The following is a 23,692-nucleotide window of genomic DNA, read 5'->3' as shown; positions in this document are numbered from 1 at the left end:
TTTCGCCTCCATCGAAAAGCTGCCGCCGAGGCCGGGATTCGATCCCGCGTCCTTGGGAACAGTAGTCGAGCGCCGTAACCACTGCGCCACCCCGGCGGGGTCTTAGTTCTAGAAGAGCAACTGGCAAAGCAACAATAGAAACATTAAAGTTACAGCGTATACAAAATGCATTTTACAAGTTCTTGTTAGATTTTCAAAGCAAGGTAACATTGCTTAGTTCTAGAAGAGCAACTGGCAAAGCAACAATAGAAACATTAAAGTTACAGCGTATACAAAATGCATTTTACAAGTTCTTGTTAGATTTTCAAAGCAAGGTAACATTGCTTAGTTCTAGAAGAGCAACTGGCAAAGCAACAATAGAAACATTAAAGTTACAGCGTATACAAAATGCATTTTACAAGTTCTTGTTAGATTTTCAAAGTAAGGTAACATTGCTTAGTTCTAGAAGAGCAACTGGCAAAGCAACAATAGCAACATTAAAGTTACAGCGTATACAAAATGCATTTTACAAGTTCTTGTTAGATTTTCAAAGCAAGGTAACATTGCTTAGTTCTATAAGAGCAACTGGCAAAGCAACCATAGAAACATTAAAGTTACAGCGTATACAAAATGCATTTTACAAGTTCTTGTTAGATTTTCAAAGCAAGGTAACATTGCTTAGTTCTAGGTAGCATTGCTTAGTTCTAGAAGAGCAACTGGCAAAGCAACAATAGAAACAATAAAGTTACAGCGTATACAAAATGCATATAACAAGTTCTTGTTAGATTTTCAAAGCAAGGTAACATTGCTTAGTTCTAGAAGAGCAACTGGCAAAGCAACAATAGAAACAATAAAGTTACAGCGTATACAAAATGCATTTTACAAGTTCTTGTCAGATTTTCAAAGCAAGGTAACATTGCTTAGTTCTAGAACTGCAACTGGCAAAGCAACAATAGAAACATTAAAGTTACAGCGTATACAAAATGCATTTTACAAGTTCTTGTTAGATTTTCAAAGTAAGGTAACATTGCTTAGTTCTAGAAGAGCAACTGGCAAAGCAACAATAGAAACATTAAAGTTACAGCGTATACAAAATGCATTTTACAAGTTCTTGTTAGATTTTCAAAGCTAGGTAACATTGCTTAGTTCTATAAGAGCAACTGGCAAAGCAACCATAGAAACATTAAAGTTACAGCGTATACAAAATGCATTTTACAAGTTCTTGTTAGATTTTCAAAGCAAGTAACATTGCTTAGTTCTAGAAGAGCAACTGGCAAAGCAACAATAGAAACATTAAAGTTACAGCGTATACAAAATGCATTTTACAAGTTCTTGTTAGATTTTCAAAGCAAGGTAACATTGCTTAGTTCTAGAAGAGCAACTGGCAAAGCAACAATAGAAACATTAAAGTTACAGCGTATACAAAATGCATTTTACAAGTTCTTGTTAGATTTTCAAAGCAAGGTAACATTGCTTAGTTCTAGGTAGCATTGCTTAGTTCTAGAAGAGCAACTGGCAAAGCAACAATAGAAACAATAAAGTTACAGCGTATACAAAATGCATTTTACAAGTTCTTGTTAGATTTTCAAAGCAAGGTAACATTGCTTAGTTCTAGAACAGCAACTGGCAAAGCAACAATAGAAACATTAAAGTTACAGCATATACAAAATGCATTTTACAAGTTCTTGTTAGATTTTCAAAGCAAGGTAACATTGCTTAGTTCTAGAAGAGCAACTGGCAAAGCAACAATAGAAACATTAAAGTTACAGCGTATACAAAATGCATTTTACAAGTTCTTGTTAGATTTTCAAAGCAAGGTACCATTGCTTAGTTCTAGAAGAGCAACTGGCAAAGCAACAATAGAAACATTAAAGTTACAGCGTATACAAAATGCATTTTACAAGTTCTTGTTAGATTTTCAAAGCAAGGTAACATTGCTTAGTTCTAGAACAGCAACTGGCAAAGCAACAATAGAAACATTAAAGTTACAGCGTATACAAAAGGCATTTTACAAGTTCTTGTTAGATTTTCAAAGCAAGGTAACATTGCTTAGTTCTAGAACAGCAACTGGCAAAGCAACAATAGAAACATTAAAGTTACAGCGTATACAAAATGCATTTTACAAGTTCTAGTTAGATTTTCAAAGCAAGGTAACATTGCTTAGTTCTAGAACAGCAACTGGCAAAGCAACAATAGAAACATTAAAGTTACAGCGTATACAAAATGCATTTTACAAGTTCTTGTTAGATTTTCAAAGCAAGGTAACATTGCTTAGTTCTAGAACAGCAACTGGCAAAGCAACAATAGAAACATTAAAGTTACAGCGTATACAAAATGCATTTTAGAAGTTCTTGTTAGATTTTCAAAGCAAGGTAACATTGCTTAGTTCTAGAACAGCAACTGGCAAAGCAACAATAGAAACATTAAAGTTACAGCGTATACAAAATGCATTTTACAAGTTCTTGTTAGATTTTCAAAGCAAGGTAACATTGCTTAGTTCTATAAGAGCAACTGGCAAAACAACCATAGAAACATTAAAGTTACAGCGTATACAAAATGCATTTTACAAGTTCTTGTTAGATTTTCAAAGCAAGGTAACATTGCTTAGTTCTAGAGCAGCAACTGGCAAAGCAACAATAGAAACAATAAAGTTACAGCGTATACAAAATGCATTTTACAAGTTCTTGTTAGATTTTCAAAGCAAGGTAACATTGCTTAGTTCTAGGTAGCATTGCTTAGTTCTAGAAGAGCAACTGGCAAAGCAACAATAGAAACAATAAAGTTACAGCGTATACAAAATGCATTTTACAAGTTTTTGTTAGATTTTTCAAAGCAAGGTAACATTGCTTAGATCTAGAAGGTTGGTTGGTTGGTTTGTGGGGTTTAACGTCCCAAAGCAACTCAGGCTATGAGAGACGCCGTAGTGGAGGACTCCGGAAATTTAGACCACCTGGGGTTCTTTAACGTGCACTGACATCGCACAGCACACGGGCGCCTTGCTTTTCGCCTCCATCGAAAAGCTGCCGCCGAGGCCGGGATTCGATCCCGCGTCCTTGGGAACAGTAGTCGAGCGCCGTAACCACTGCGCCACCCCGGCGGGGTCTTAGTTCTAGAAGAGCAACTGGCAAAGCAACAATAGAAACATTAAAGTTACAGCGTATACAAAATGCATTTTACAAGTTCTTGTTAGATTTTCAAAGCAAGGTAACATTGCTTAGTTCTAGAAGAGCAACTGGCAAAGCAACAATAGAAACATTAAAGTTACAGCGTATACAAAATGCATTTTACAAGTTCTTGTTAGATTTTTCAAAGCAAGGTAACATTGCTTAGATCTAGAAGGTTGGTTGGTTGGTTTGTGGGGTTTAACGTCCCAAAGCAACTCAGGCTATGAGAGACGCCGTAGTGGAGGACTCCGGAAATTTAGACCACCTGGGGTTCTTTAACGTGCACTGACATCGCACAGCACACGGGCGCCTTGCTTTTCGCCTCCATCGAAAAGCTGCCGCCGAGGCCGGGATTCGATCCCGCGTCCTTGGGAACAGTAGTCGAGCGCCGTAACCACTGCGCCACCCCGGCGGGGTCTTAGTTCTAGAAGAGCAACTGGCAAAGCAACAATAGAAACATTAAAGTTACAGCGTATACAAAATGCATTTTACAAGTTCTTGTTAGATTTTCAAAGCAAGGTAACATTGCTTAGTTCTAGAAGAGCAACTGGCAAAGCAACAATAGAAACATTAAAGTTACAGCGTATACAAAATGCATTTTACAAGTTCTTGTTAGATTTTCAAAGCAAGGTAACATTGCTTAGTTCTAGAAGAGCAACTGGCAAAGCAACAATAGAAACATTAAAGTTACAGCGTATACAAAATGCATTTTACAAGTTCTTGTTAGATTTTCAAAGTAAGGTAACATTGCTTAGTTCTAGAAGAGCAACTGGCAAAGCAACAATAGCAACATTAAAGTTACAGCGTATACAAAATGCATTTTACAAGTTCTTGTTAGATTTTCAAAGCAAGGTAACATTGCTTAGTTCTATAAGAGCAACTGGCAAAGCAACCATAGAAACATTAAAGTTACAGCGTATACAAAATGCATTTTACAAGTTCTTGTTAGATTTTCAAAGCAAGTAACATTGCTTAGTTCTAGAAGAGCAACTGGCAAAGCAACAATAGAAACATTAAAGTTACAGCGTATACAAAATGCATTTTACAAGTTCTTGTTAGATTTTCAAAGCAAGGTAACATTGCTTAGTTCTAGAAGAGCAACTGGCAAAGCAACAATAGAAACATTAAAGTTACAGCGTATACAAAATGCATTTTACAAGTTCTTGTTAGATTTTCAAAGCAAGGTAACATTGCTTAGTTCTAGGTAGCATTGCTTAGTTCTAGAAGAGCAACTGGCAAAGCAACAATAGAAACAATAAAGTTACAGCGTATACAAAATGCATTTTACAAGTTCTTGTTAGATTTTCAAAGCAAGGTAACATTGCTTAGTTCTAGAACAGCAACTGGCAAAGCAACAATAGAAACATTAAAGTTACAGCGTATACAAAATGCATTTTACAAGTTCTTGTTAGATTTTCAAAGCAAGGTAACATTGCTTAGTTCTAGAAGAGCAACTGGCAAAGCAACAATAGAAACATTAAAGTTACAGCGTATACAAAATGCATTTTACAAGTTCTTGTTAGATTTTCAAAGCAAGGTACCATTGCTTAGTTCTAGAAGAGCAACTGGCAAAGCAACAATAGAAACATTAAAGTTACAGCGTATACAAAATGCATTTTACAAGTTCTTGTTAGATTTTCAAAGCAAGGTAACATTGCTTAGTTCTAGAACAGCAACTGGCAAAGCAACAATAGAAACATTAAAGTTACAGCGTATACAAAAGGCATTTTACAAGTTCTTGTTAGATTTTCAAAGCAAGGTAACATTGCTTAGTTCTAGAACAGCAACTGGCAAAGCAACAATAGAAACATTAAAGTTACAGCGTATACAAAATGCATTTTACAAGTTCTTGTTAGATTTTCAAAGCAAGGTAACATTGCTTAGTTCTAGAACAGCAACTGGCAAAGCAACAATAGAAACATTAAAGTTACAGCGTATACAAAATGCATTTTACAAGTTCTTGTTAGATTTTCAAAGCAAGGTAACATTGCTTAGTTCTAGAACAGCAACTGGCAAAGCAACAATAGAAACATTAAAGTTACAGCGTATACAAAATGCATTTTACAAGTTCTTGTTAGATTTTCAAAGCAAGGTAACATTGCTTAGTTCAAGAACAGCAACTGCCAAAGCAACAATAGAAACATTAAAGTTACAGCATATACAAAATGCATTTTACAAGTTCTTGTTAGATTTTCAAAGCAAGGTAACATTGCTTAGTTCTAGAACAGCAACTGGCAAAGCAACAATAGAAACATTAAAGTTACAGCGTATACAAAATGCATTTTACAAGTTCTTGTTAGATTTTCAAAGCAAGGTAACATTGCTTAGTTCTAGAAGAGCAACTGGCAAAGCAACAATAGAAACATTAAAGTTACAGCGTATACAAAATGCATTTTACAAGTTCTTGTTAGATTTTCAAAGCAAGGTAACATTGCTTAGTTCTAGGTAGCATTGCTTAGTTCTAGAAGAGCAACTGGCAAAGCAACAATAGAAACAATAAAGTTACAGCTTATACAAAATGCATTTTACAAGTTCTTGTTAGATTTTCAAAGCAAGGTAACATTGCTTAGTTCTAGAAGAGCAACTGGCAAAGCAACAATAGAAACATTAAAGTTACAGCGTATACAAAATGCATTTTACAAGTTCTTGTTAGATTTTCAAAGCAAGGTAACATTGCTTAGTTCTAGAAGAGCAACTGGCAAAGCAACAATAGAAACATTAAAGTTACAGCGTATACAAAATGCATTTTACAAGTTCTTGTTAGATTTTCAAAGCAAGGTACCATTGCTTAGTTCTAGAAGAGCAACTGGCAAAGCAACAATAGAAACATTAAAGTTACAGCGTATACAAAATGCATTTTACAGGTTCTTGTTAGATTTTCAAAGCAAGGTAACATTGCTTAGTTCTAGAACAGCAACTGGCAAAGCAACAATAGAAACATTAAAGTTACAGCGTATACAAAAGGCATTTTACAAGTTCTTGTTAGATTTTCAAAGCAAGGTAACATTGCTTAGTTCTAGAACAGCAACTGGCAAAGCAACAATAGAAACATTAAAGTTACAGCGTATACAAAATGCATTTTACAAGTTCTTGTTAGATTTTCAAAGCAAGGTAACATTGCTTAGTTCTAGAACAGCAACTGGCAAAGCAACAATAGAAACATTAAAGTTACAGCGTATAGAAAATGCATTTTACAAGTTCTTGTTAGATTTTCAAAGCAAGGTAACATTGCTTAGTTCTAGAACAGCAACTGGCAAAGCAACAATAGAAACATTAAAGTTACAGCGTATACAAAATGCATTTTACAAGTTCTTGTTAGATTTTCAAAGCAAGGTAACATTGCTTAGTTCAAGAACAGCAACTGGCAAAGCAACAATAGAAACATTAAAGTTACAGCGTATACAAAATGCATTTTACAAGTTCTTGTTAGATTTTCAAAGCAAGGTAACATTGCTTAGTTCTAGAAGAGCAACTGGCAAAGCAACAATAGAAAAAATAAAGTTACAGCGTATACAAAATGCATTTTACAAGTTCTTGTTAGATTTTCAAAGCAAGGTAACATTGCTTAGTTCTAGAAGAGCAACTGGCAAAGCAACAATAGAAACAATAAAGTTACAGCGTATACAAAATGCATTTTACAAGTTCTTGTTAGATTTTCAAAGCAAGGTAACATTGCTTAGTTCAAGAACAGCAACTGCCAAAGCAACAATAGAAACATTAAAGTTACAGCGTATACAAAATGCATTTTACAAGTTCTTGTTAGATTTTCAAAGCAAGGTAACATTGCTTAGTTCTAGAACAGCAACTGGCAAAGCAACAATAGAAACATTAAAGTTACAGGGTATACAAAATGCATTTTACAAGTTCTTGTTAGATTTTCAAAGCAAGGTAACATTGCTTAGTTCTAGAAGAGCAACTGGCAAAGCAACAATAGAAACATTAAAGTTACAGCGTATACAAAATGCATTTTACAAGTTCTTGTTAGATTTTCAAAGCAAGTTAACATTGCTTAGTTCTAGAGCAGCAACTGGCAAAGCAACAATAGAAACATTAAAGTTACAGCGTATACAAAATGCATTTTACAAGTTCTTGTTAGATTTTCAAAGCAAGGTAACATTGCTTAGTTCTAGAACAGCAACTGGCAAGCAACAATAGAAACATTAAAGTTACAGCGTATACAGAATGCATTTTACAAGTTCTTGCTAGATTTTCAAAGCAAGGTAACATTGCTTAGTTCTAGAACAGCAACTGGCAAAGCAACAATAGAAACATTAAAGTTACAGCGTATACAAAATGCATTTTACAAGTTCTTGTTAGATTTTCAAAGCAAGGTAACATTGCTTAGTTCTAGAACAGCAACTGGCAAAGCAACAATAGAAACATTAAAGTTACAGCGTATACAAAATGCATTTAACAAGTTCTTGTTAGATTTTTAAAGCAAGGTAACATTGCTTAGTTCTAGAAGAGCAACTGGCAAAGCAACAATAGAAACGTTAAAGCTACAGCGTATACAAAATGCATTTTACAAGTTTTTCTTAGATATTTCAAGCAATATAACGTATTTGATTCTAGGACAGCAAGTGGCAAAGAATTCTACTTTGCTATAGTACGGGGAAAAAATGAGTTAGCGTATGCATTAATGTGGGATTGTGGAACGTGATAACTACAATCATGCCTTCCCCGTAAATTCTTTGTTTCTCGTGAAACTAAATACTGTGCTTTATCAATATTGTGAAAGTTCCTGGATAATAAGAAGACTTGTTTCAGCCTTGATGATTTACGTCGAACAGCTAAAGAAGGCAACTGTAGCAAATTGGGAATCTGTGTGACCGAATCTTTGCGTGAAAATTTCGATAAGATAAATCTGGCTGCTCCGCGTTGCACTTTCTCAAGTCTTTAAATTAATCCGATTTGGAAGCGGTCCGAGACCGCACTGGCATATTCTAATGTGTGCCTCACGTATGTTAGGTAGGCTGTCAGTTTAGCAGCTGTGATTCGAGTTTTAATTTGCGACGTAAGAACCATAGTTTCTTTTCGGCAGTTGAACAAATCTGGTTAATGTGCATATTCCAACTTAAGTCACTCACTGTTGTTAATCCTATATATTTGGCTGTAGAAACTGTTTTTGTTAGGTAAAGTCCAGCATGTAACTATAATCAAATGCATGCTTAGTCTTGTTAGTAATTCTTAGGACGTTGTTTTTTCCTCATTTATTTTCATTTTCCACTGGTTACACCAGTTTTTAACCTTAATCAGCGCGTCACGTAACATGTCTTAATCTGCGTTGGTTTTTATTTCTCGATAAACTAAACAAATCGGCGAAAATACATACGGTATTATTGTTATCAATGTCAGCAGCTATGTCGTTAATATAGATTAAAAATAAAACAGGCCCCAAGGCGGATCCCTGCGGGACGTCTGAAGTTACGTTTAAGCATTCTGACTTATGACCGTTAATCTCTACATACTGAACTCTGATAATATGCAGCTATCCATCCTATCAAATTAGAATTGATTCCTATTAGTTTTAGTTTTTCAATAAGGTCCGGATGAGACACTCTGTCAAAGGCCTTGGACAAGTCGAGACAAATTGCGTCAATCTGCCCCCTGTTGTCCTATGCCCTGGTAAAGTCGTCGGTAGTTTCCAAAAGTTGTGTTATCGTGGAAAGCTTTTGCCTAAAACCATGCTGGTTAGGAAAAAAGACATTTATTTCTTCCTTATACGAGTAAATTTATTTAGAAATAAAATGTTCCAGAAGCTTGCAAATGACACATGTTAATGAGATTGGCCTATAATTTTCAATGTTTTGTCGATTTCCCGATTTGTGTATTGGCATTACCTTTGGTAATCGCCAATCATCTGGAATCTGTTGTTGTTTTAGCGAAGTGGTAAAAATAAGCAGCAGATAGTGAGCAATTCATTCCGCGTACCTCCGTAAAAACGCATTTGGTATCTCGTCTGGACCAACCTATTTCTTTTCGTTAACATTGAGCAGGAGAGCCACTATTCCCTCGTACGTTATTTTTATGTCAGGCATTGTTGAAAACGGCTCTGGGGACGGTGGTAGCAAAGAGCCAGACTTGTTTTGTGGCAAAGGAAAAGGAGATTGAAAGAATTCGTTGTGTAAGATGCCACAAGTGCACTATCAGTCACAGTTTCATTGCAAACAACTATAGTATGCGGAGCAGGATTTGGCCGCGATAGGTGACGCCAGAACCGTTGTGGAGAGGTCTTGATAAAGCTTGGTAATATATCGTTGTAGTATTTCTCTTTTGCTTCCCTTAGCTTATTACGCAATAGACTGGACAATGCGGATATAATAGCAGAATCTTTTGTTGCTTTCTTTCTCTGGCGACTAATCTTTCTTTTCAGGCAGATGATCCCTCGATTAATCCATGGATTATTTCGATTCTTTTTTTTTCTTGCTTACTGGTACAAATGTGTGAATGGAATTAAAAATAATGTCCTTAAAAGTTATCCACATTGAGACCGCAGCATCGGAGGGGGGCGCTGCAGGTGCCACTGAAAAGCGCCCTCTCCGGCCGCCTGGACAGAATTGGTCGGGGAGGCCACTCACCCCTCCCATTGAAAAGCTGCGCGAGAAGCGCTGTTGCTCATGGAAAATACCAGTTTGGTGTGCACGTGTTGGCCTGCTCGCAAATATTTTTTGCTCAGTCGCATGCTTCTTCCTTCGCGGTTGTGTGCTGACGGTTTTCAGGCAAGAAAAATGTACCGGCTAAGATGCGCATTCAAGGAAATAGCTGACACTGAAAACTTCTTTCGGAGCGCCAGCTTGGAGAAAGGAGAATATCTAATAGATCATGTTCATGAGGTGGAACAGATTATCGATGAAAACGCCGTTAGAGCGACGGCGAAATGTGTGTCGCAAGTAAATGACAAGACCATTTACGATGTGGAATTTGAGGTAAATACCTCTTTTTTTTTGTTTTGGCATGGTTGTGTTGGCAAAATGTTTTTTTTAATATATGGCTGAGGAGTTTGCTGCCCGTAACTTTGTCGACCAAATAGTCAGAGTTTTGTTACGTATTTCCTTTATAAAAATATAAAAAAAGTTTTTCTAAACATAAGGTGCCCTTAATGTGATATACGAGGCTGAAGAGATAAATGAAAACACACTTGAAAAGCACCTACGAGCTGATCGTTTACTGTTATCAGAAAAATATGTTCTAGTTTGGTTAATCACTACTGAATACGTAAGTGACTGGTACATATATTTTAATGCCGATAACCGCCTACGCGCATCACAAAATTTATTTTCAGAGTCATGGCTCATATGCGAAACTCACTCGTGTGCAAGCAAATATTGCCAATTTTTTAATACTTTCTTTCTGAAATTGCATTCAGCCATGACTCTGTGTATATTTTAGAAACTAGATGTGTCTCTACAAAGGACGAGATATTTTTTGTTTTCAGCTTTCATGGTCATGCCCGCTAAAGAAAAAGCTCAGGATAACAAGTGGCAAATGCTCTTGTAAGGCCGGCATTCGAGGTCAATGCGAACATGCTGCTGCTGTTTGCTTCTTCATAAACAATTATGAGGAGCAGTCCTGCACCAATCAGCCGCAGGAATGGGGAAAGCCGAAAAGCAAGAAGCGCAAGTCTCGGCAGACCTTGTGAAAGTGCTTCCAAGTAAGTGTGCAGAGGCGGTTGCTTTCAACTGTTTTTCTTTTTGTTGTTGTTGTTATAACCGCATTTATGTCAAATCTGAGATAGAAAAGCATTACTATGATAGTATCTTTATTACCTTGCTTCTAATCTGTAAGCACCTTGGGTAATGTCATTTTGTATTTCTCGCCTCGTAAAGCAGGTCAAAAGCCCATCTGCCGGAATGTCAAACCTGCGTGTCGCACCATCCTGCTGCAATACCCAGATGTTGTATGCCCATTGAAAGAAATAGTGGAGCTGTCGACACTTCACGAAGAAGAAATAATCTGCAAAGAGGTCCTCAACGATGTTGTGAACAGAGCTTCAAAATCCATTGAAAAAGATCAACTGGGTATACTGCTGTCACCAATGTCGTCGAGACCTATTTATCACCATCTCGAAGTCCTTGAAGATGAGACGACTACGCAGTCAAAGGACTTCGTGTCAGAACTGAGTGCCGATCAGGCACGAAAATATCGATCCACTATATCTGCCCATGAAAACGTTGCAGACCTGGCTATTCTTACGCAAGGACAGGCGAACTGTGCACGGTATTGCGGATTTAACAGATCGTTTTTATCTTCAGTCCGGCTAGGTGCGATCAGCATGGCTAATATTTTTTTCATTTTGCAGATGGCATGAGGAGAGGAAGCTCCGGATGAGCAGTTCGAAGGCGCACACAGTCGCCACAAAAAAAAGTGAAGAAGGACTCCAAAAGGCCGCAAAGCAGTTATCGAAATCTTCATCATATTCAAGTGCAGCAATGCGCTACGGTTCGTTTTCTGACACAAGTAGTTGCTAAAAAAAAATGAAATGACAACACTGAATCAAATGTGGAGATGAAAATTTTAATACGTAACGAATTATCCTTTACAGGCACGAAGACAGAAGCTGAAGCTCGGCAGAGCTTAGAAGGTAAACTTGAGACAAGTATTTTCCAGGTAAATATTTTCCTTCTTTTGCTGTTAGATAGTAAGTGTGCTCTTGGTAGATGTTTTTTCTTTGTTTTCGATTTGATGTCTATTGCCATCTTTGATTTTCCAGACCGGGCTAGTGGTGCTGCCCCAGCAACCCTGGCTCTGCTGCAGTCCTGACGGTCTAATCAGAGTTGGGGAAGAGACCGTTCTCATTGAAATTAAATGTACATTTAAATTTAAGGATGCACCATTTATAAATTATGAAGACCGTATTTGCTATCTCCCCTATCTCACATTTATCAACGACATCATCACACTAAAAAAAAACACCAATATTACACACAGATACAAGTGTCTATGTATGTGCTAAATGTGCAGAAAGCCATACTGTATGTTTATTCACCAAATCAATCGGTGATTGTGAGAGTATTAAGAGATGAATTGTTTCTATGGGAGGTTATCCCAAAGATGGAGCGCTTTTACTTTAAATTCTTTATTCCAGCGCGGTTTTGATCAGTTTTTATTCGTTAAGAAAGGACATCTATAAATTCTTGCGTTTTCTGGATGTATTGTTTAGTTTTGAATACAAGTGTTAAATCATAGTGTGAATACTTGGATATTTTGTGTATATATGTATATTTTGTGTATAATGTGTGCATAGTTTTACTTATTAGTATTATATTCTTGAGCATGCGTTTTAAAATCAATAAAAATTTGTTATCGTCATTTGCAAATAATGGGTCATGACTGAATAAAAATATACGATCATTTGCATTTTTTCTATAAGCACATGGTCTGTTCTTAAATGTCATTAATATTGTACTGCAAAATTTCGAGCAAGCAGCACATTCCCTCCTCCCTCCTCTCACGCACCGAAATTACAGGAAAGATGGCAGAGACAAACTTTTCCCACCAGGAAAAAAATAATAAAAGCGGGCTTAGAAGTGTGCGCCATGTCCTCGCTACTTCGCTGCTGTAGAGTGATCGGCACGTCATTTAAATATGCTGCCTATTGTTTTATTTCATTTCGGTGCGGGCTCCAACTTAGGAAGCGGCCGTCTGGTTTTTGGCTCGCGCGCCCGGATGCGCCAGCCTTTGGGCATGTGCGCATCTGGCGAGTCGGCGCCGTACGTGTGCCGTTTTTGTTTGTGATACCTTTGAGAGTTAAAATTGAACTGCTTTTTGGACTGGGTGGGCTATGAAGTGTGAGATGCTCTAAGTGAGGTGCGCGCTAAGCGCAAATTTTAGCGAAATACTCCAGCAATCTTTATACACTTTTATTTTCTGAATGTTGCCATCTTTCGATCAGGACGCTGTTGAACATTGTCAGGCCGAACCGGTTATTTTTTTATTATGGGTGGCTGCATGTTAACCAGAGCAGCACACACAAAAAGTACTTTGCTCATCTGGGGGACCAAGCTGAGAGGCACTCTGTTGGACAGGATTTTGTAAATTTTGAGCCGCTGGATGACTCGTTCGACATGAATGCGCACTGACGCAATCTTGTAAGTTTTGTCCATGTCCTCCGCAGACAGCTGACCTCCGGTCGAATTAAATGGTGGGATGAGAAGAACTGCACCATTGACTTCTACACCTGCCCTGATGCAAGGGAATCCTTTGTCACTTAGCACCAGATCTCCGGGTTCAATAAGCTCCAAAAAACCCAGAGTCCTGCGTGATGAAGGAGTCTGTCTCCCTCCATATACTTCCGACACAAATGAAATCATTCTATTGGGAATAATTCCTACAAGAAATTTGACAGTGTAGTCTCCCTTGTAGTTAGAGTATAGGACATGCTGACAGTTTGGGTTCGATGGCATCTCTGTCCGGATTTCAGAGCAGTCTATGATAAAAGTGCAATTAGGGTAATTTATTTTAAATGCAGGCGGCATGGACATCCGAATGACCTCTCTTGAAGGGACATAGACCCATTCTCCTAGCACCACACTTAAAATATCAAGCGTTTTCTTGAAAACAGCTGATGCAGTCATTTCACCGACTCCGAATATAACTGCCAAGGCACTGTATGTTAGCCCAAGCCGAAGTTTAGCCAGGAACAGGCACAAGTTGTCCTCGCGTGTTACATCGGTGCTTTTGTATCTTGAAGCAGGCAGTAAGTTCAACAACAGGCCGAACACTGGCAATGTCACCCCGCAAAGGTCTTTCAGCGCTTCCTGGTCATCCTGCAGTGATATGAAGCCTTGAAAACCACATCTTCTCTTCCAACTTCCATCTGTGCTAGTGACCTTCAATAGTTAGAATGAAAATACGCATTAGAGGCTTCAAAACCAGATAATTCGTAGGAATAAAATACATCAGCTATTCCTAACATTATTTAAAAATTCGTTTCTGTAGAACTGCAAACGAAACATGCAAATAAAAAGATGATAAGCTCAATACGAGTTATACCTTATCAGTCTGCTCGATATGAGTGACTTGAGTGGATGCTTCTGTACAATTTGTCACTGACAAAAAGATATTCAGGTTTCCACTCCTCGAAGGTTCTGTTTGGCATGCCTGAAAAAAAAAAATACATATTTTCAACAGGTGCTTCTTGGTATTCAAAATACTTTGAAACTAAATCTAAGTAAAACATAGATATCAGTGACAACTCGAATGCATTTAGTGTGTTTACATCTCTTCATTTCAAATGAAGAGCAGGTGCTTACAGCGTCAGTTTTTGGATCTGTAGAATGAGGTTGCTGCTCATCAGTTTCACTTCTTGTCACACAATCCTCTTGCAAATCACTGCAGTCCCTTTTATGCTAATATTCCTCTTGAGGGCTCTCTGCATTGTTGAATGTTTCTTGGGTCACTGATGTTGGCATTTCCTGTGATATACTTGCAGGCGACTGCTGCTTTGTTGCGCTTCGCAGTTTAGAATTGGCCTGATTTAGTCGTCTCTGCCACCTGCATTGGAGAAGAAATACAATAAATAACAACAAAATATTATTGCCAGGCGTATATGCCCAGGCATTTATATTGTAGGCAGCATATATTTGTCATGCACAGCTTTCTGGCATTATAATTAATCACAACTTCTGCCATAATGCATGCACCACAGCCAGATAAAATATTTCAGTTGCTGCTCATACCTTTGTGTCCCTTCTTGGCTCGGGGCTTTTTTCCTGTACTTAGATGGAAAAATACTTGGAATGTATGATGGGTGATCCTGTATGTCGCTTTTGCAATTGTCCACAAAGTGAGTGCTGCAAACTCTAGCCGCCGCTGTTGGAACCCGCGGTGTTCCATCGGGGCTATATCAAGACAGGAAAGAATTATATTAAACTAGAAAACAACATTCAGTATTTAATAACTTGTTTTCACACTAAACGCTTTAACGTTTATAAGTAAATAAGATTAGTAAGCGTTAACACCATGCCAATTACTACTAAGTTTACATGCAGTAAAACAAGCTTAGATACTGAGCTGGTCGTCGCAAGTCGGAACACTATGGCGGTTACTAACCTTCCCTGGTATGCGTCTGCATAAGAAATATGTTGATATCAGTTCCCCAAAAATAATTATTGCATTACCAGATACATGGAGGGCTTACTGTCCAAAAAAAAAAGAGAAGTAATGACAACCATTAGCGCGAGCTCGACTGCTAAAGGTACGGAATTACAATGAACACTGGTCAGAAATAACATTACATTTCCAACATACCAAGTTTGCTTAACAAGAAATAAAAAAGACTCACTTGACTCTGCGCACAGCATTTATCCAGGCTTGCTGTCTCTCTTTTTCATACCATTTCCCAGGAAATCGGTAGAATTTCACCTTCAGCTCTCGGCCCTTGGTGTTCACGGAACTATTGTGACATCCCACGACACAACAATAAGTTTCTCCCCTCTTCGAGCGCCGCGAAATTCCAGCCATGGCTGAAATGTCAAATATCATGCACTCCTGTGCAGCCTCGAGCACGACCGCACGTGCGCAATATGAAAGGACAGGTGAGAGCGTCGCGAGCAGCGCACGTACCAGTCGAGACTGGGAGATTCAATGCGCTCCTCCGGCGGCGTCCCCGACCAGTCGTTCAGAAATGACCGCCAGAGGAGGAGGCGGCGCTGGTGTATTGGTAGCAAACTTCAGGTGCGCTCCCCTATTGTCACTTCAACACTTTCCAAGCGCCCGTCGACGAACACTATATCCAGCGTGGACTCACTTGTTTCTGATATCCGGTTGCATTCGTGAACAATATGCGTTAGATCGTGGCTAAAGGTCATAACAAGAAGCACCTCACAGTCATGCTTTCCTGTTGATTCAACTGTGAGAAAGTTCCAATCAATACCTGGCAGGTTGAAATCTCCTGTATTAGGTGGTGCTACCTGGTTTTTATTTTTTCCGGATAATGTTGTATGTCCTCTAAGTAGGAAACAGACGAATTGGATGCCCTGTATATTGCGCCAAGAAGAAATGATGTTCTTCTACATCTAAACTGGCACCAAAATCTTTCATGCATTGGAATGTCTGGCATACGGATGAACTCTATTCCTTCTTTAATGATTACTGCAACACCTCCCCCTCTGGGCATTCGATCGTTGCGCACTATGCTGTATCCGTGAGGTAAAAGTTCACAATCCTGTATTTCTGGACGCAACCATGTTTCACTAGCAGTAACCACGTGCGGGTCGTAGTTTGTCAGTACATATTCAAGATCGCCAATCTTAATCGCTAAACTTCGAGCGTTAAGGTTTACTAGACGAAAGGCATCCATTTCCGGTTCTGCATCGGTTCAACCTTGTGATTTTCATTTCGTAACGGAGATGCTTTTATCGCAACTAAGTTTGAACCGACAGCCCTTCGCATCATCCCAGAGGAATACATCGTCATTATTCACATGCTTATCATACTCAAGACGCACGCTATGACCTTGATCTTTTTCTTTCTTTGCGGAATCCCAGAGAAACTTGCGCTTCGATAGGATTTCCTTCGAAATGTTGTCACTGATGCTTATTTTGCTTTCCTTCAGCTTTTACAGTTCCTGAATATTTTCAATTTTTCTCTGTGATCACGAATCCTCAGTATTACAGGTCGTGGTCGTTTGATTTTTGGTCCTCCGATTCTCTGTATTCGTTCTAATCTATTCACGGAAACATTAATTTTTTCCACGATTACTTCTGACAATACTTTCTTTTTCAAATCAGCGGTTGTTTCCTTTTCACTTTCCTTAAATCCGAAAGCTATGATGATGTTCGTACGACTTCTATCTTCCATAGTAACTAGGCTTTCATGTTGCTCTTGCAGAAGCATGTCGAAGTCATGCATTGTTTGCGTAAGATCAGCAATTCTCTGTGCTTGATCTTTGATACCTTTTATTGCATTTAGGACTTCTTTTATTCTTTCGGTCAGTGCTCCCAAATCCGCTTGGATTTCTTTTTGGCCTTCACATAGCTCCTTCAAGAGCGCCTTCATGCTATTCAAATCTGACTTCGGACACGGCATCAGCTCTATGTCCCCCAACAACAACAAATGCATTGGATGCAAACTCGGAAACAATCACCGCTGGGCACGGCAGTACATGTTCCATGCGCGATGACCGTGCTCGAGGGCATCGTTGATAGCATGCCCAACGTTGATGCCGGACACACCAGTAGCCGGGCTAACGCAGCACGTGTTCCATGCGCTCCATTGATTTGAAGCGCTGGTCAGCAGGACCTGCTCGAAAAACAGTAGACGCAGATTAGGCCACATTGCCGATGCGTTGCTGCCACGCCCACTGACGAGAGCTGCGGATGATGCTTGTTTTATAGGTTCCGCTGATGTCCGGGTATTCCATCCATGATGGCTGTGTTGGAGAGTGTTGTCGATGCCGGAAACATCCGTGGCGACGCAGTACAGTCATAAAATTTATGAGCGTGAACGCGGGAAAGCATGCCGAACTGTACAACCAGCGCAGTCTAGCGCACGCTGGCAGTAACTTCGCGAACGAGATATTCGCGCCTAAGGCTGTTAGATCAGTGGACGCACTCCCAGCCAGCTCCCGCTCACTGTCTACTTCGCACAGCGATAAGGGATAACTGATAACAAAGGCGCGGGCACTAAGCGGCTGCCACTTTCCCACGCATGCGCAAAGCGATAATCTGATGCGGGTTCCCAGCCGCTAAAACAACATGCGTTCCTTTACAAAAGGAGGGCCTGGATATTGGGCGTGCGAATTTGTAACCAATGCCGAGGAAACCTATGCATATGGTCATTTTGATGCTATTACCATTTCATCGCCGCTCAGATATTCTCAACAGTGGAGTACGGTACCGTATAATTGCAGATCGACTTTCCGGGTGCTAAAAGAAAATAATAAAATTACGTTTGAAAATAACCTCTACCAGTGGTTTCATCGAGGTGGCGCCTTCAACTGTCATGCACTACTACAACTAAAGATACGTTTTGACATCTCGAGGAATGCCATTGCTGCTGCTCTCAATATTTTGCGTTGCAGTGGCCTTAGTTATAAAAATTGACCATAAGCCAAGTCTGCAAGACGCTCACGTTTTTCGTTCTCTTATGTGTGAATATATATATATATATATATATATATATATATATATATATATATATATATATATATATATATATGTGTGTGTGTGTGTGTGTGTGTTTTACTTGAAAACACACACACACACACACACATACATATATATATATATGTGTGTGTGTGTGTGTGTGTGTTTTCAAGTAAAACACTACTGACTGTATTTTGCGTGCATATATGAAAACGACGAAACAAAGTACTGCACAGTTTGGGTTTGGAGAATCACTTAATTGAGAGTGGAGCAGAAAGAAGAATTTAGCAAAAATCAACTGCTACTCGCATTACAGTGAGAACTGTGGAAAGCATCCTGCACTTAAGGTAACTTTGAACATTTTCGCCTGCTTCTAGTAGCGAGTAGCACAGCCGTTTAGGCGAATGACATCAGGCATCCTCTTCGGTCGAGAAGAGTAGAGGGAGGCAACAAATGCGCCATCTTGAAGGAGCCACTCCCGTTCTTCCTGCACCGCCTGCCAAAGGTCGTCAGCATTCGTACTTTGAAGTGGACGCCGCACCAAGCGTTGCTTCATCCGCCCCCAAACATTTTCTATAATATTCTGGTCAGGACTTTTTGGAGCCCACTGCAGGACCTCTACACTTTCGTCTTCCAGCAGCTCCTTCACAAGGCGAGACGTGTGTATAGGGGAAAGGTCCTGTTGAAAAATGAAACTGCCGTTGGGAAAAGGTCCGTGGCGAGCGTAAGGCAGCATAACGTCCTTTAGAAGTTCGCTGTAACGGGCGGATGTCAAGTGGCCCTCGATACGGACCAGCGGTCCCAGTCCGAGATGCGAGATGGCTCCCCAGGTATTTACCGTTGTGCGGCCGCTTGCGGCTACGCTTTGAATATTGGTCGGATGGTGCCTACAAATAAAGAGTGCGCGCACGAACAATAAGCACAAATGTGCAAAGAGGATATCAAGCTTCTTGAATGAGACTGGCGACTAAACTCATTCTAGCATTTGCAGCCGAAGATTTCAATTTCGAGCTGCAGTCGACATCGTTAATTAAGGAGCCATTGATTGCGTGAAGCTTTTATCCTCATCCTCCTCCTACATTTAGGATAATTCTATTGAGACGACTCAACGGGAAATAAGATACAAATGCAAGCATCACCTCTCATTTTCTAGCCGCCAGACTCTCTTCCTGTGGGCCTGTTTGGTGCAAAAGGTGGATTCATCTGTAAAGATTACTCTTTTTCACTCCTCAGACGTCCAGGACGCGTGTTGTTCTGCAAACTGGAGCCGCTTGGTCTTGTGCGTACTGTTGAGGAAGGGCTTCTGTGCGGCGACGCGACTGTGCAAGCCCGCTTCTTTCAGCCGGTTCCGCACAGTGGCTGGGTGGGCATTGACTTCGGTATTTTCCATGATTTCATTCGCTGTCTGAAAAGGATCGTCTGCCGCAATGATCAATTGATCCTCCTCTTCCGTCGTTGCTCTTGGTCGGCGCCGGTGTGGAGCACCGCCGATTTTTCCTTCTGTCTCATAGGCTTGACATATTCTGTGGACAGTCTTGAGCGGTCGGCCGGTCATGGCCGCAGTAAACCGTTGGCTGTATTCTTTCAACGCTAGGTCAATGATGTGCCGTCGCTCTTCGTCGGGTACACGCGCCATGGTGTGGCTCCCGAAAAAGTGAAAGAAAACCGCTCAATGAATTTTTTATACGCAAAACTGTATCAGCGTTATCAAAGCATATGTGGTTTATTTTATGATCAAGAAATTCAACCAATCACAAACGTTTCAACCAGCGAGCGACGCAGAGCTCTTGGCTCTTCTTTCGCCTGTTTTTAGCTGCACGAGCCTTTTCGCTCGGTTACACCGGGAACGCCGAAGGCGGCGCGGTTAAACTAATCAACGGGCGCATAAGAGCTGCGCTCTAAACAAAAGCACGAAAGCTCCATAATTGGACAGCACGTCAGTATTCTTATCGTTACACGCTCGGCATGTAGGATTCATATGAGTGCGCCTTTCTTGAGCTGTCATCACCACGTATTGCAGATAGCTAACGCAGCATATTGCGGGTCTAGAAGGGATAACAGACCGCATTGATGGCAGGGAGTGCATCCGCTAATCTAACAGCCTTAGCCGCGAATATCTCGTTCGCGAAGTTACTGGCAGCGTGCGCTAGACTGCGCTGATTGTACAGTTCGGCACGCTTTCCCGTGTTCACGCTCATAAATTTTATGACTGTACATGTTCCATGCGCGATGACCGTGCTCGAGGGCATCGTTGATAGCATGCCCAACGTTGATGCCGGACACACCAGTAGTCGGGCTAACGCAGCACGTGTTCCATGCGCTCCATTGATTTGAAGCGCTGATCAGCAGGACCTGTTCGAAAAACAGTAGACGCAGATTAGGCCACATTGCCGATGCGTTGCTGCCACGCCCACTGACGAGAGCTGCGGAGATGCTTGTTTTATAGGTTCTGCTTATGTCCGGGTCTTCCATCCATGATGGCTGTGTTGGAGAGTGTTGTCGATGGCGGAAACATCCGTGGCGACGCAATACATGTTCCATGCGCGACGACCGTGCTCGAGGGCATCGTTGATAACATGCCCAATGTTGATGCCGGACACACCAGTAGTCGGGCTAACGTAGCACGTGTTCCATGCGCTCCATTGATTTGAAGCGCTGATCAGCAGGACCTGTTCAAAAAACAGTAGACGCAGATTAGGCCACATTGCCGATGCCTTGCTGCCACACCCACTGACGAGAGCTGCGGAGATGCTTGTTTTATAGGTTCTGCTGATGTCCGGGTCTTCCATCCATGATGGCTGTGTTGGAGAGTGTTGTCGATGCCGGAAACGTCCATGGCGACGCAGTACATGTTCCATGCGCGATGACCGTGCTCGAGGGCATCATTGATAGCATGCCCAACGTTGATGCCGGACACACCAGTAGCCGGGCTAACGCAGCACGTGTTCCATGCGCTCCATTGATTTGAAGAGCTGATCAGCAGGACCTGCTCGAAAAACAGTAGACGCAGATTAGGCCACATTGCCGATGCGTTGCTGCCACGCCCACTGACGAGAGCTGCGGATGATGCTTGTTTTATAGGTTCCGCTGATGTCCGGGTCTTCCATCCATGATGGCTGTGTTGGAGAGTGTTGTCGATGCCGGAAACGTCCGTGGCGACGCAGTACATGTTCCATGCGCGATGGCCGTGCTCGAGGGCATCGTTGATAGCATGCCCAACGTTGATATCGGACACACCAGTAGCCGGGCTAACGCAGCACGTGTTCCATGCGCTCCATTGATTTGAAGCGCTGATCAGCAGGACCTGCTCGAAAAACAGTATACGCAGATTAGGCCACATTGCGGATGCGTTGCTGCCACGCCCACTGACAAGAGCTGCGGATGATGCTTGTTTTATAGGTTCCGCTGATGTCCGGGTCTTCCATCCATGATGGCTGTGTTGGGAGAGTGTTGTCGATGCCGGAAACGTCCGTGGCGACGCAGTACATGTTCCATGCGCGATGACCGTGCTCGAGGGCATCGTTGATAGCATGCCCAACGATGATGCCGGACACACCAGTAGCCGGGCTAACGCAGCAAGTGTTCCATGCGCTCCATTGATTTGAAGCGCTGATCAGCAGGACCTGATCGAAAAACAGTAGACGCAGATTAGGGCACATTGCCGATGCGTTGCTGCCACGCCCACTGACGAGAGCTGCGGATGATGCTTGCTTTATAGGTTCCGCTGATGTCCGGGTCTTCCATCCATGATGGCTGAATTGGAGAGTGTTGTCGATGCCGGAAACGTCCGTGGCGACGCAGTACATGTTCCATGCGCGATGACCGTGCTCGAGGGCATCGTTGATAGCATGCCCAACGTTGATGCCGGACACACCAGTAGCCGGGCTAACGCAGCACGTGTTCCATGCGCTCCATTGATTTGAAGCGCTGATCAGCAGGACCTGCTCGAAAAACAGTAGACGCAGATTAGGCCACATTGCCGATGCGTTGCTGCCACGCCCACTGACGAGAGCTGCGGAGATGCTTGTTTTATAGGTTCTGCTTATGTCCGGGTCTTCCATCCATGATGGCTGTGTTGGAGAGTGTTGTCGATGGCGGAAACGTCCGTGGCGACGCAATACATGTTCCATGCGCGACGACCGTGCTCGAGGGCATCGTTGATAACATGCCCAATGTTGATGCCGGACACACCAGTAGCCGGGCTAACGCAGCACGTGTTCCATGCGCTCCATTGATTTGAAGCGCTGATCCGCAGGACCTGCTCGAAAAACAGTAGACGCAGATTAAGCCACATTGCCGATGCGTTGCTGCCACGCCCACTGACGAGAGCTGCGGATGATGCTTGTTTTATAGGTTCCGCTGATGTCCGGGTCTTCCATCCATGATGGCTGTGTTGGAGAGTGTTGTCGATGCCGGAAACGTCCGTGGCGACGCAGTACATGTTCCATGCGCGATGGCCGTGCTCGAGGGCATCGTTGATAGCATGCCCAACGTTGATATCGGACACACCAGTAGCCGGGCTAACGCAGCACGTGTTCCATGCGCTCCATTGATTTGAAGCGCTGATCAGCAGGACCTGCTCGAAAAACAGTATACGCAGATTAGGCCACATTGCGGATGCGTTGCTGCCACGCCCACTGACAAGAGCTGCGGATGATGCTTGTTTTATAGGTTCCGCTGATGTCCGGGTCTTCCATCCATGATGGCTGTGTTGGGAGAGTGTTGTCGATGCCGGAAACGTCCGTGGCGACGCAGTACATGTTCCATGCGCGATGACCGTGCTCGAGGGCATCGTTGATAGCATGCCCAACGTTGATGCCGGACACACCAGTAGCCGGGCTAACGCAGCAAGTGTTCCATGCGCTCCATTGATTTGAAGCGCTGATCAGCAGGACCTGATCGAAAAACAGTAGACGCAGATTAGGGCACATTGCCGATGCGTTGCTGCCACGCCCACTGACGAGAGCTGCGGATGATGCTTGCTTTATAGGTTCCGCTGATGTCCGGGTCTTCCATCCATGATGGCTGAATTGGAGAGTGTTGTCGATGCCGGAAACGTCCGTGGCGACGCAGTACATGTTCCATGCGCGATGACCGTGCTCGAGGGCATCGTTGATAGCATGCCCAACGTTGATGCCGGACACACCAGTAGCCGGGCTAACGCAGCACGTGTTCCATGCGCTCCATTGATTTGAAGCGCTGATCAGCAGGACCTGCTCGAAAAACAGTAGACGCAGATTAGGCCACATTGCCGATGCGTTGCTGCCACGCCCACTGACGAGAGCTGCGGAGATGCTTGTTTTATAGGTTCTGCTGATGTCCGGGTCTTCCATTCATGATGGCTGTGTTGGAGAGTGTTGTCGATGCCGGAAACGTCCGTGGCGTCGCAGTACATGTTCTATGCGCGATGACCGTGCTCGAGGGCATCGTTGATAGCATGCCCAACGTTGATGCCGGACACAC

At 41.9% G+C, this 23,692-nt stretch overlaps 1 protein-coding gene across 1 annotated transcript; it reads right to left on the bottom strand.

Annotated features, from left to right (window-relative positions):
- Nucleotides 1-12,997: 12,997 nt before the first annotated feature.
- LOC146187858 (uncharacterized) lies at nucleotides 12,998-14,371 on the bottom strand. The gene is made up of 3 exons (XM_084604937.1): nucleotides 14,339-14,371; nucleotides 14,136-14,243; nucleotides 12,998-13,972 (listed from the first exon to the last, which is right to left on the bottom strand). The coding sequence occupies exons 1-3, from the start codon at nucleotides 14,369-14,371 to the stop codon at nucleotides 13,067-13,069; spliced, it is 1,047 nt and encodes a 348-aa protein (XP_084461063.1). The 3' UTR covers nucleotides 12,998-13,066.
- Nucleotides 14,372-23,692: the final 9,321 nt, after the last annotated feature.

Source organism: Amblyomma maculatum, chromosome 5, assembly GCF_055883805.1.
Source record: "Amblyomma maculatum isolate TAMU_Amacu chromosome 5, ASM5588380v1, whole genome shotgun sequence".
In the NCBI taxonomy this organism is placed as follows: domain Eukaryota; kingdom Metazoa; phylum Arthropoda; class Arachnida; order Ixodida; family Ixodidae; genus Amblyomma; species Amblyomma maculatum.
This window is presented reverse-complemented; position numbering and strand designations above follow the sequence as displayed.